This window comes from Triticum urartu, chromosome 1A (assembly GCF_056163025.1).
Source record: "Triticum urartu cultivar PI428250 chromosome 1A, HENAU_Tu73, whole genome shotgun sequence".
Classification (NCBI taxonomy): domain Eukaryota; kingdom Viridiplantae; phylum Streptophyta; class Magnoliopsida; order Poales; family Poaceae; genus Triticum; species Triticum urartu.
Window position 1 is genome coordinate 527356220 of NC_141873.1, and position 14186 is coordinate 527370405.

Genomic DNA, 14186 nt, shown 5'->3' on the forward strand with positions numbered 1-14186 from the left:
AATCACCGGCGTAGTGATGTGACGATGCTTCTTGCCCTAGAAGTTGCGCCCCTGATGCCCCTCCTCACGCCGTCTGCCACAAGCTGCGTAGCCGGTATGGTAAGGCTTTATTTTGTGAACCAAGCCATTTTTATGCCTATGAAGTAGTATATAATTTGTTGTTGTTTTACTTCAAACACTACAAAAAATCTGTTAATCCATGACAGTATTCTGGTGACGTTCTCGAAAACTGTCACAAATTATGACGGTTTTACCAGGTTCGTCACAAAATCCGTCATATATTAGCAACATGAGGATGGCCCCCCAAACCGGTAGCCCAATTATGACAGATAAAGAGGGACCGTCACGGAAACCGTCATGGCTCGACTGACTGGGCCTATATTTTTAGTTCGTATGCACCATTCGGACCGTCATGGAAGGATGGTGCTGATGTGGCAATCCAACGTGAGGGAAAACTCGCGTTGTGATTGGTTGAGGTAATCGTCCCATGGATCGCAAATCCAAACCGTCTCCTCTTCTGTGATCCAACGTCAAGCAATCAACTCTATCCTCCCCGACTCCCCTGTGGATCTCTGCCCACTTCTTCCTTCTCCTTTGTCCGCCCCGACTCCCCTGTTCTCACTGTCCTCTTCCAGATCCCCCACCCTCCCCATCCATGGCCGCCGCCACCTCCTCATCCATGGCCATCTTCCAGGAGTAGATCCGCCAACCGCCGCGATGATAGCCTCATTCCCAGAGGCGGGACACCCCTGAAGGCGAACCTAGTGCATGCGGCGCCGATGCCGTTAATGCGGGTCGGGCGGCGGCCAGATCTGCCACGGCCACAACCAGCGTCCTCTCCCTCCCTAGCCATCTTCCTCCCATGACTGAGAAGAGGGCCTCGTCAAGGATCCCATGGTGGAGGTCAACATGGGAGGCTGCTTCCTTCCTTCCCAGATTGACCGTCCATCAATGGAGGCCGTGAGAGCTGCGTGAGCACACACATGGCTGCGCTTCAAGGTCAGCCCTTGCCCATCTTTTCTATTCGATTTGATTTGATCTCCTTCCCTGATTTCCTTCCCCACGTAGCTGCAGCTCAATAGATGCAGGGACGCCGCAATGGAGCAAGTAAGGTGTCCCTTCTCTCACTGTTTCTTCAGATCCGCAACAGCCAGCCATATTCAGCGCTCCTGTACCAACGTGGTGGTAAGACGAACGACCTTCCTTCCCCTTTGCAGCATTTTAGTTTACCTCCCCCTGCCTAGCTAGCAAACTAGTTTGCTTTGGTCCAATCTGATCCTATCCTATCCATGGAGCAGATTGGATTTGGTTTCAGTTTACTTTGTACATGCATGGATGGTTGGTTTCAGAGAGAGAGAGATGGATGGTTAAGGCCCTGTTTTTGTTTTGTTTTAGCTATAACAAATTTATCAACCGAGCTAGCTTTCAACTTATTTTTCACAGTTGGTCCTGCTTAGGCCAAATTGATCCATTTGCTTGGTTCAATTTATACATAGCTCTTCATGCCCAAGTAGGATTAAATATTGCTGCCAATCTGATGCCACAATTGGCATCTTTGTTTACTGTTATGTTATGTGTGCCACTGAAAAGTCAACCTTTAACCATTGCTTGTGTAAAACCAGACTTTTTTCTTTTGTGAACGGAGTGTTTGCTTGCTGTACTGCAAAAATAATTCATTCATCGCTCATTTGACATGTGCAAGCAATGTGTACAGACTGCATTTAGATTCCAGCCCAACTAGATTTTAGTTGAAGCGTTTGACCAAGCCATCTTGGTTTGCTGCATTTTCGCCTTACTAGCTTTTTATTCTTCTTCATGTTTTGAAGGGGGTTGTTTGTTGGCACAGGCCCAACCTCACGCCGATGTAGCTGAGTACTTTCTGGCGATACACGCGTACGAGACAGCTCGATTACTTTCCGAGCTTGCCGAGTAACTGGTTGGAGACGTAGACGTAGACGAAGTGCACGTAACACCGAAGCAGCCTAGCAAACTGCTGGATTGATTTTCTCTTGGACGCTAGCACACGCACGTACAAAACTGCAAGCCGCCGGCTTGCCTGATACGAGCTAGTTTAGCACGCACACACGCGAACACGAACCAACACAGAGACGCCGAGATGATGGCTAAAGGCCCGTGTCGAGCCTTTGCTTTTCTTTCTATATTGATCTGACTTACGTTTACAGGGCAGCCACGTACAATATATACAGAACCTATATTCTACTAGTACATGACCGACTTGGCTCAGGATGAATAGTCTATACCGGACAAGCTAACCTAATCGTGATTAAGTCCAACATTGTTTAGGATAGCCATGAAGCAGAAAGAACAAACATGGCACTTTAGCAAGACCATAATGATCCTGATACTCTTATCATTTTGTTAATGACATATGTGTCCGGTCAATGCTTGCTGGACGCTAGTCCTACTGGATAGTATACCTAATTCTTTGTGCTTTAGAACATTCAAGAGCTCTTTAGTCCTACCAAAAAAAGGTTTTTATGTTTACCTTACACAAAATATTCATATTTCTTATTTTTTAACTCATCCACTCACTGGTCACTGCCTAAAACTTCTACTGGATAGGGATTGTTTGGTTAGTGCTCCTGTTCTTGGTGAGCTAAACATATTTGTTTGTTTGTTTGATTTGGAGCATCAAACGCTCTCCATCAACGACCGGGACCCCATGCCTAAGTTGTTGAGTGCCTCATTTTATTCATCTTCACCATATATTCATTTGATTGCCTGCTATATCTTTAGTTAAATACTTGTGCTACTGTCCAGATTTTGTTAAATTGGACTGACTAGATATCTTTTCTTGTTATTTTTTTGTTGAGAAATAAATATTGCAATTTATGTCTTATATTTTCCTTCAAGTTGTCACACTGGTTACGTTGACTATATATCTTTCTTCCGTACAATTTTGATATGATCTTGCATTTCATTTTCTGGTTTCTCAAGAGGTGGAAGAAATCTCTTGAGGCCAAACCGCAGGGAGGACGACGGTCAACAATAGGTACAGGTTCTCAAGGTCCCAGGGAACTAGGTACAGGTGCGGCTGCGTGCTCGCTGTGCATCCAAGGTACAGCAGCGACACCAAAGTTGCCACTTTCTCCCTATCCGTAAATGTTTGATATGGCCAGCGGCGACATGATTTGTTTCTATATAATCATCTCAACACAATAGGGAACTCACTATATTCGGTTTGCTTTTCTTTCTGTCCATCATTGGATTTCACTATGGTCTTAATCAGGTCCAATTTTATCATTTTGTGTTGTTTTCATGAACATCTCAGATCTCATAATACTGTATGCATCATTGTCAGGCGGCTTGTTATTCCTCTTCTTTTTTCACATGATTGTACTTTATGAATGACTAGCTAACTGACTGGACCCTTTTGCATTGACTAGCATTTTTTTTACCAACCTATATATAGAACCAAACCATGGAACTGATTTGCTCTCTATTGCGACTGAACGTTGTATTGTGAAATTAAGAAAGGGAAAGAATATATGTACCAGGATCTTTTATCATCCATTTCCGTGCTACTGTTTCTTTTCCTGTTTGATATTTCAAACGTGATGTTATGTTATCCTGAAAACGTTATTAGTTGCTAGCTTGTGCTGCATTGGTGTCACAGTAAAAATACCAATATTTGTAGCTGACATGCACGGTTCACTTTACCTTTGGTACAGTTTTGTGTATGGATGAAAACCCATGCTTCAACCCATACTTTTGATTTTTTGAGTTAGTCTTACGGTTTGTCTATGTGCAGGCAACGTCGCGCCGTTCCTCGGGAACATACGTTGAGGCGATATGCTGGCTTTCCTTCAATGATGTTGGCATGGGTGGCTGGATCTGCGTCCAGGATGGCATGGGATTGACCCACGGTTGATGTCTATTGAGCACTGGGCGGCAGTGACTGTAAAGTAGCATAGAGTGTTCTCTAGCACTTGTTTGTACATTGAAGTTTCTTGTGTTTTTGCTCCTCCACGTGGTATCATCTGGTGTGTGTAATTTTTTTTTGGTTTTTCCTTTTATTTAATCACATAGCATGTATTTTCTTAAAAAAATATTGGCTTAAAATAAAAAAATCATGGACCAAGAGAATTGCGAGATGGGCTAATCTATATGGCTGAAATTAGTCGGGCTTGGACCGATTTGAAATTTAATGGGCTGAAATTCCAATTGGTCCGACTACATGGGGGGAGGGGGGTAGGTCTTGCATTGAGATGGAAAATAATGGGCCGTAATTTTAATTGGGCTGCTAAGTTCATGGGCTGCCACGTCAGATCCATGTCAAATGATGACGTGGTAGAAAAGTTAACTCTGTTATCAGCATGTCAGGTAAGTGCCATCCATGACGGTCAAAAGCTGTCATGAATCAGTGACGGTTTCACAGATCCGTCAAGGATAGCATTGTGGTCAAATTATGACGCGATATACATGACAGATTTCAAATCCGTCACGCGTGTTCTTCCTTGACGATTTAACACTGGTCCATGACGAATTTATACCGTCACGTATTAACAGGATTCTTGTAGTGAAATGATCCATTTTTGTACTACCTCCGTTTTAGCCTACCAAAACGGCTTATATTTTTGGACGAAGAAATATTTAAGTACAGGTTTATTTTCTGTGTGTTAATTATGGAGTTATACATTGGTTGCCTGCTACGCGTGAGCAATGGGAGTGTTTAGAGATGTTTTGGAGCTCAAGCTCAAGTGCTCCCACACGAATAATAAAAATAAACTGGATTTGAGGCATAATGGAGGAACACCTTAATTTAGTATTTTTGATCAAAACATCATGAAAAATGATTAAGGCAATTTTTGTAAAAATATATTCTTTAATATAATTTTGACGCACATTTAAGAAATGCCACAAAAACGCCTTTAATTGAAAATTGTGTTCTAGTGAATGAACATGAAAGTGTCTTTCAATTGCATGTAAATTCGTAGAGAAAAGATCGAGTGGTGATCTCCACAAAAACTAAAAAGATTGAGTGCCCGAGAACCCTTCTTTCAACACCGACTCTCTCTCTCTCTCCATACATGTCTTTGTATAAAATTTGAAAGAAGTTAGAACACACATGAACATGTTCGTTGTAAAAAAGATTTATTAATTTTTACTGTTCATGTGGTATTATATGAGTTCGACCTCACATTCGAATTTCCATCAAGTATATAGGTTACTTCTTTTGATCTTACACCTATTAGAAAATGAGCTAGAGGTCGTGGTCGACTTGGGAGGAGGCGGGCTAGCTAGACAACAGAGAGACATGCCACAAGGTTGAGTAAGGCAATAGCAAGATGTGGTAGACAAGCTAAACAACATCATTCTACTAGCATAGGAGCTTGGTAGACGTGTACAAGTTAGAGGACATGGTCGAGAGGGACTCTGTAGCTGGAAGAAGTGAGGGGGTATATGAGAAGCAGCAGTAGAGGGAGGTGGGAGGCGATGGCTATTGTGGCAAAGATGGAAGGTGTTATAGGTGAAACCCTAGCCTCTTATCACACGGGGAGAGAGTCGAGAGGGCAAAGTGAACCACTTTGTGGGGTAGGGTTTGGGGTCGGGTTGGCACATAGTGGCAAAGGTAAATTATTCATAAATTGGATGGCATTTCTGAATTCGAAGAAATAAAGTGAGAGGGGAGCTTCGTACTGTGAGGATGACTTATTCCGTTTTACCGAAAGGATAGGCTAATATTTAGCACTTCATGCACTTTAGAAATATTTGATTAATTACATCTAAACATCACTCTTTAATTTCAGACATCTCATGTATTTGCTAGATCCATGTACTCAAAAGGCACTCTACCAAGTTCTATGGATATTTAATGATACATATACAAACACATTATAATACATCAAGAGACATAATAAATTGGTGGAATAATGTGAAATTATTGGTTTGCTATTTGCTTTATGGTGAAACCTACTCTAACAAAATATATTTTTCTTAAACAAACCAAAAAATAAATAGTACCAACAATTTTTAATAAAATAAAATTCTTGTGTAGCACAGGAAATGTATTTTTAATGGTGAGCAAAAAAATTGTATGATAAATTTGTACTTAATAAAAATGAGTCTTTTTAATTAGCAATGTTGTTAATTATAAAAAATAAAATTGTTTTTGTCTATATAATTTATCAAATAATGTATCAATAAACACAACATACATTACCAACTGACTAGTTTATAATTAAATAAAAGAAGTTTAAATAGATAAATAAGCATTATCTTAGCCCACTCATGCGCACAAAAAATTGTTGGTGTGGCTTTGCATAGATTACTAGATCATGAAGACGCGCATTGCCGCGCCCGACCATTGTAAATAAGAATAAAATATGTTTAATAAATAATTACAAAATACTGAATAATAATGGATACAAATTGAATTGTTCAAAGTAGAATTTTTCCAAGCCATATCCATAGAAAAAGTTGGTTTGACCTGGAGGCCACATGTCAGCTTAAATACTTGGCATCAGTTCAACAATTAGAAGCAAAAATAACTTGATATCGGTTTTTGTTCTAGCACAAATACATTACCAGCAAAAGATAACGTCCAATTCCAAAGCAAAAAAATCAACAGCATGGTCTATATTTGCACTTGAACATACAGGAGAGAAATATGCAAAAACATATGCATTTATTGTGATAGGACATGGACCTAAACCTGAAGGTTCTTAGGCTGACCATTTGATTGAACAAACAATAACCATGTCATACCTATAATGAACCACAAGATGAGCTTTAGAATATCGGAAGATGAGCTTCTTCTGTAACCTACATTTTCAGGAAAAAATGGTGTTATTTCGTTTGTACCAACCATAAAAGCTATATTATTTATGACATATATTATCACATACCTGTGCAGAAGTTTGGCTACATGTTCGTCTGTATGTAAATATTCTTCTGGGGCTAAGATGATGTCGAACACAATATTGCCAATATTAGTATTAGCGGGTGCTTTACCCGTCCCCTCGATTTGAACCCTGGGGATATACTTCAGATGTAATGGAAGATATTCTAGCACAAATATATTACCGGCAAAGGAATCAAAATAGCGACATGAAATCAAAATTAAGAAAAAATATTTAATATTCACCCTCTGCGCTAGAAGGCGAGACTGAGGCCCGGTAGCAAATACGCATGAACCTGGAAACGATAGAACAAACTCGAACGGGATATGTGCTGATTGGTAAGCAAGATACCTTCACAAAACCAAAGAGAGACACTAATCTGCACCATACTCATGGTGTAGTAAGTAGTAACCACTCTAGAAAGGGGAAGTTGTGAATGTGCACGCACGTCCTGTTGATTGCCGCTGCTATTCCTATTCACCTGTTTGCTGGGTAAAATGCAACCACATCACGCAAGCGGCATCGAGAGAAGAGAACAGACGCGTATGTACCGCCACGGAAGGTGGAAGAGTATTCCATGGCATTGGCATGATGGCATCCGAGGTCATCCATCGCCGCCAGCCAACCCAAGGCCGGGATTAAGTTTCGCGCGCACTCGCCGGAGGAGAGAACGGGACCTAGAAAAGGGAAGCAAAGAAGGGTGACCAATCTTCTCACCAGCGGGACGGACAACGGCGGCGGCGCGTCGTGGACGAAGGAGCGGCGGCGCATCAGGGGTAGAGGAATAGAAAATGTTTTTTTAGGAATAGAGGAATAGAAAATGTTTTTTTGAGGCAACGTCACGAGGCTTTATTAATTCGTCACAATGTTTACAGGGACGGAAGGTAGGTTCCCGGGATGGCCTAACCAGACACGGCGGCCACCACCGAGAGATAAAGCATGCCTCGCTAAGTTATGAGCTTCGTAATTGGAGCTCCTAAACTCATGTTTAAAATTACAAAACTCAAAAACTGAAGAGTGTGCTATTATTTCATGTACAATTGCACCGTAGCTTGCAAGATTGTCCTTCTGTAAGTCTTCCACGACCACTTTGCAATCCAATGCAACTTCAACCCGCCTCAAATATAGATCATCCGCCAGTGCCAAGGCTTCTATAATGGCTAGAGATTCGAGGGTCGGTGGGTCTACAATGTTGCTAAAGCCACAAGTCGATGCGCCTATGAACATGCCTTCATGATTTCTACAAATCACTCCAATTGAGCCGAACCCTTGCCTGGACACAGCCGCATCAACGTTTATCTTGGCATTCCCCGCTTACGAGGCCAGCCACCCCCTTGTGTTCACGTGTCTCTGCGTCGTGACAGCCGGGATTTTGGCATTGATCACCTGCAACTCCCCGAAATAGCTAGATATGAAACTGTCGACCGAGTGAGGAGATTGGAAGATACTCTCATGAATGGCCTTCCTCCCGACTCCCCATATTGCCCAAAGAGAAACCACCAAACGATCAAAATGCTCTTTTGTTAATATTTCATGTATAGCAAAGAGCCAATCCTTCGGGTTCTCCTCTCCTCGTTCTATCATGTGTTGCACCAAATCCTCCGGACCGAGCGCCCAAATACTCGCAGACATAGGACATGTAATCAGTGCATCCTTCCATGTGTCCACGGCTCCATAGAGTAAGCAAGAATTTTCGGTGGACATATGACGGTGATGCAAAACGGTCCTAGTTGGCATAGATTGTCGGGCCAATCGCCATATAAACATCCTGAGTTTCGAGGGTACTTGGATATACCAAATCATAGACCAGTTGTTGGTCTCGCTGAACTCATATGAGGTGCCTCCCTCCTCATGCAACCATGCTTCCCTGTCGTGCTTAGTCTTGAGGATCATGTGATAGGCAGACCGAACACTGAATCTCCCCCAAGGGTCATGATGCCACGCCCAAAAATCATCAACATGACACGTGCACAAAGGGATCTTGAGAATTGCCTCGGCATCGAAGGTAGTGAAAGCCGTTCGGACCAGGCCCTCATTCCAGCTAGCCGATGTGACATCAATGAGTTGTGATACTCTGTCCGGTGGATTTTGGACGAGAGCTGTTATAGGGCGCTTGTAATTGTCTCGCGGTATCCAGTTGTGTTGCCAAATGTTAGTGGATGCACCATCTCCTATTTTGCGCACCAAACCTTGTGATAATATGTCACGCCCGTCCAGTATCGCCCTCCATATCTGTGATGGGTGGGCTCCTAGCTCAGCCTGAAGTAGAGAGCAATCCGGAAAATATACTGCCTTGAGAATCCGAGCGCTGAGAGATGTACTGTCTGTGAGTGTACGCCATGCCTGCCTTGCTAACAATGCAAGATTGAAGATTTCCAAGTCACGAAACCCCAATCCTCCTAAGTGCTTTGGCAAAGTCATGGTATCCCATGCTACCCAGCTCGGCTTCCTCTTCCCATGTTTTGAGCCCCACCAGAACTGACGAATGATCGATGTGATGCTATCACAAAGACCTCTTGGTAGACGGAAACATGCCATCGAGTAGACTGGGATCGCTTATGCAACCGATTTAATCAAAATTTCCTTGCCAGTTGCAGACTATAACTTCTCCATCCAACCTTTAATCTTTTCCCATACACGGTCTCGGAGATATTTGAACGTACCATTCTTCTTCTTTTTTTGCGGGGAAACGTACCATTCTTCGAGTGACCAACATCTGTTGGCATACCCAGGTAGCGCTCACTCAATGATTTATTCTAGACCTGCAAATTGTTCTTTATAGTCTCTCTCAACTGTGTCGGGCAGCCCTTACTGAAGAAAATCGAAGATTTATCATTGTTAATCCTCTGCCCCGAAGCGTTACAGTAAATATCAAGTAGGTTTGACACCTGAACTGATCCTTCCCCACTGGCTTTGAATAGCAACAGGCTATCATCTGCAACACGAGAGGAATAGAAAATGTGCAGTTCAGAGTTGGGGGCTGGACAATCTAAGTGAATGGGCCTTTGCGGCCCGATTACGGACAGAAACGGGCGCTCGCTCTGCGGAGCAGCAGCCCGCGAAATGGCATCTCAATCGTTGATCGATCTGACAACGACCAAGCTGATCTAGAGCGTACATCAGACTGATCCGACGGCTGAGAGGCCCAAAACACTATGGAGGCTCCAAGGTAGCTGCGTTATACTATTTTTCAATGGTATCCCGAGGGTGGCGGACTACGTGGACAACACCAGTAACAAACTCTTTCACGCCATGGACGTCAGTTTCATATACGCTGGCACCAACCACAACATCTTCACCGAGTACAACATCTTCATTGTCTAAATTTTGTGCTTTTTGAAAATTTATTTTTTAAAATTCACAAATATTTTATTAAATTCATGACTATTTCAACCCGAATGCTAAGGAGATCGAGGCTCTAATGAGCATTCTCAACAACTTTGGGGAGGCAATGGGACTGAAGGTAAACCTCCACAAATCAACTGCGACTCCAATTCGCTGTGATGACATCGATATGACTGTGATCCTACGGAGTTTCGGAGGGCAAACGAAGAACTTTCCCATAACCTACCTTGGCCTACCGATCACGCCGTCGAGGATCAGAATGGTGCACCTCCAGTTCATAATCGACCGCATCCGAGCGCGGCTGGCAGGCTGGAAGCAGAAGCTTCTGACCATCGCGGGCGACGAGTTCTTGTGCGTGCAGTTCTGACTGCTCTCCCAACATTCACCCTCACCGCCCTGCGAGTGCCAAAAAAGCTGCTTAGGGAGATTGACAAGTCTAGACGACGATTTCTCTAGGCCCATGACGAAGATATAACTGGGGGAAAATGCAAAGTGAGCTGGGAAAAGGTGTGTTCTCCGGTCGACCATGGCGGGCTGGCCGTTCTTGATCTGCACAAGTTCAGCAGAGCTCTCCGGCTCAGGTGGCTTTGGCATGCTTGGAAGAATACTCAACGAGCGTGGGTGGGCATGGAACTGCCCTGTGATGAAGCTGACCGGGCCTCTTCAACGCTGCAACCTCAATCGCGCTTGGCAATGGCGAGCGCGCTCGTTTCTGGACTTGCCCCTGGGTAAACGGCCTGCCGCTCAAGTCTGCCTTCCCAAGGCTGTTTAAGCACTCCCGCAGGAAGGCACGATCAGTGAAAGAGGCGGTAACCGCAAATACGTGGATCAACGATCTCGCTCACGGTGATACCACCCCTCTACTTCTTGACTCCCTGACCATGGCAAGAATGATCACCGGAGCAAGAAACAGCCTAAATCCTGAGATTGAAAACAACACCCGCTGGAACTGGTCAGCCAACGATGCGTACTCGGCTGCATCTGCATATCAAGCTCAGTTCCAGGGCCGTCAGAAATCCACTATGAAAAACCTCATCTGGGACTCCTGGGCTCCGGGCAAGCTGAAGAGTTTTTGCTGGCTCCTCCATCTGGACAGATTGTGGTGCAACAACAGGCTGCAGAGACGGGGTTGGACCAACGGCTACTTCTGCCCTTTCTGCCTCAAGAGCTTGGAGTGCTCGGTGCACCTGTTCTGGCACTGCTCGATCACCAAGCGGGTGTGGGAAGCTGTTGCCTCCTGGGCTGGCTGCAGCGCTGTAGACCCGGCCACTTGGGGACACCTACACAAGGCAACCGACATCGTTGAAGCGATCGTTGCTGCAACACCTGGAGATGGACGGAAGGGAATCAAGTCCATCGTCATGCTTGTACTCTGGCAGGTATGGATCGAGCGCAACAATTGCACCTTCCGGGGGAGGCACGCGCTAGCCAGAGATGTGGTGGCTACAAGCTACCGAGCCCTTGAGCTCTGGCGGCAGGCAGGAGCAAGCTGCCTTGAGCTGCCTTTTGCTGAACCTCCAGCATGTATTTTATGATCCTAGGATCTGCCCCATGTATTTGCTCTTCACGTTGCTTCCTGCTTAATATATGAATGCCAGCAGCGCTGGATCTTTCAAAAAAAGATTCATGAATATTTTAAAAATTTCTGAACATTTATTAAATCTTGATAACACCCGAAGTTTTTCTAAATTTCACAAAAAATTTCAATAATTCCATAACCGATTTTTAGGGAAAACATGACTTAAAACCCACTCGATCGAAGATAAAAATAAATTAGTAAACACGCGAGTGCACGATAGCTGATCCTGGTTCAATTTTTTGCATGAAATACCGATGCAGGGTAAATGCCCAATGTTTTTTGCGCGAGAAAAACATCTTGGCGCTAAAAGTCAAAAGAAAGCAATTGCTCTCTGCTTCATCAAAGGCAAACTCGTGTCACCCCAAGCTAGCTGCCGCCGCAGCATATGGTGATTTGTACTTCCAAGACCACCCCGAGATTAAAGATGCGGATGAGTGGTGCCTTCATGGCTGCGACAGCGGCCTCCTCCTCTCCTACGACCGCTATGCGTCGAATCTCACCGTCTACGACCCTTTCGAGCACACTGCCATCTTCAAAATTCATCAAAAAACACCTGGGTATTTTGAGGTCCAGAGATATCGTTTTCTAAAGCCAAAAACATGAAAAAATGGCACTGAATTAATAGATTATTCCTAAAACTAATATAAATTGCTATAAAAATTATCCTAAAGTGGCATGATAATAGCATGAAATAATAAAACAAATATAGATAACTTTGAGACATATCAAACATACACACATCATATATTGCCATACCACATAAGTACATCATATATTGTCATACAACATACACACATCATCTAAACCAGATTGCTAACACATACACACATCATCTCTAATCAAACCAAATTGATTCATATCCTCTCAAATTGATTTCAATCTATAAATTAAACCATATTGCTAAAGAAACCCTACCACATACACACATCATATATCATCATCTATCTTGGCGAAATCCTATGGGACAACATATGCACCAAAAAGGAAAATTTGTCCTACATATGCACCAACACATCATCTACTCCATACCAATCCAGGGGAGAGGAAAGGGATTATGGGGTGGGCTGGGCCTGCACGGTCGTTTACCTAATTGGACGGAAACACAAGGTTGGGTGGTGGAAGGGGGGGAGGTAAACGCCACAGAGCCTGACGTTTACCCCTTTGCCACATCGGTTAATCAACAAGCAGGAGCGGCTGGTGGACCAGGGGAAACCCCATGGACGGCGCCGGCTCCATGCAAACAAAACACCATGGTTGCTAGTGTGACCAAAAAAGGTTAGATCTAATTTTTTCCCCATGCAAACAAAACACCATGCTAATCTTTCTGTTCAAGGTCAAAACAGTGATTTCGACCCATGTATCATGAGCCAATGCAGGGACAAAGACTGATAAGGACAAAGACTGATAACCATCGGACATAGAGGAATCCCAATCATCGATCCGTTCGTTAGATTTATGTCTCTAGCTATTATTACCAGTGCAAATTGCTCACCTAACCACTCGGATCTGTTAGATTTATTTTCCATGTTCCTAAAACTCATAGAGTCTCATGGATTTGTATTTTGTTAGTATTATAAATAGTTGTATAATGCACATTTTGTTACTGGGGACTATTGTTTCATTTGCTTCAACTACTTTCCCAGATTATTTTTCTAGAACTCACAATCTTGTTACCTTTTTAGCTTAATTGTGACATGTTTCCTTAAGTGAATGTACCTATGTTTTTCACTGTAAAAGATGTCCCCTGTTTTTCAGATTATTTTTATAACTCATGATCATGTGTAAAAGTAATTGTTTTATTTCCAGAAGTTCTTGATTCATTGTGACTTGTTTGCCTAGATGATTTGATTAAGTGTTAATCCATCTTGTATTAGCAATTGATGGGTGTCTAAGAAGGAACTACTCAGTTGTTTATTTAAGAATGATTATGTTTTCTCAGATATTGCAAATATATCATGCGTCAGACTTACTAGCACAAGTGTGGTAAGAAAAAACTGATTACTTATTGAAATGATCCACGTTACAAATAACTGATTTTTTCTTGCTTGTTTACAATTTCTTGTCACTTGAGACTTCACTTTACAGTTTATTGACTATAGTTAGCAGCTGAATTCTCTGTACATAAATGCATTGCACTTCGGTTGGTTTTCAAGAATGCATCGAGGCTTAGTATTGGGTCATAATTTCGACCGATGAGGCCATGACTTCTATGCTTAACTTCAGTATATTTTCTATATTATTTTCCAGTTATCTCTCCATCAATGTTCTTTAACTGAACAATTTTGCAGAATGCTCTGACTATTCTAATACCTTGGAATGCATGAATCATGATTGAATCATCAAGCATGCTAGCCCATTTCAGTAGTAGTAATAGTTGTAGTAGTAGTAGTAGTAGTAGT

The 14186-nt window shown here is 43.0% G+C and overlaps 1 protein-coding gene across 1 annotated transcript; it reads left to right on the forward strand.

Annotated features, from left to right (window-relative positions):
• Nucleotides 1–11089: 11089 nt before the first annotated feature.
• LOC147992217 (uncharacterized) lies at nucleotides 11090–11743 on the forward strand. The gene has a single exon (XM_087538967.1). The coding sequence runs from the start codon at nucleotides 11090–11092 to the stop codon at nucleotides 11741–11743; it is 654 nt and encodes a 217-aa protein (XP_087395093.1).
• The last annotated feature ends 2443 nt before the right edge of the window (nucleotides 11744–14186 follow it).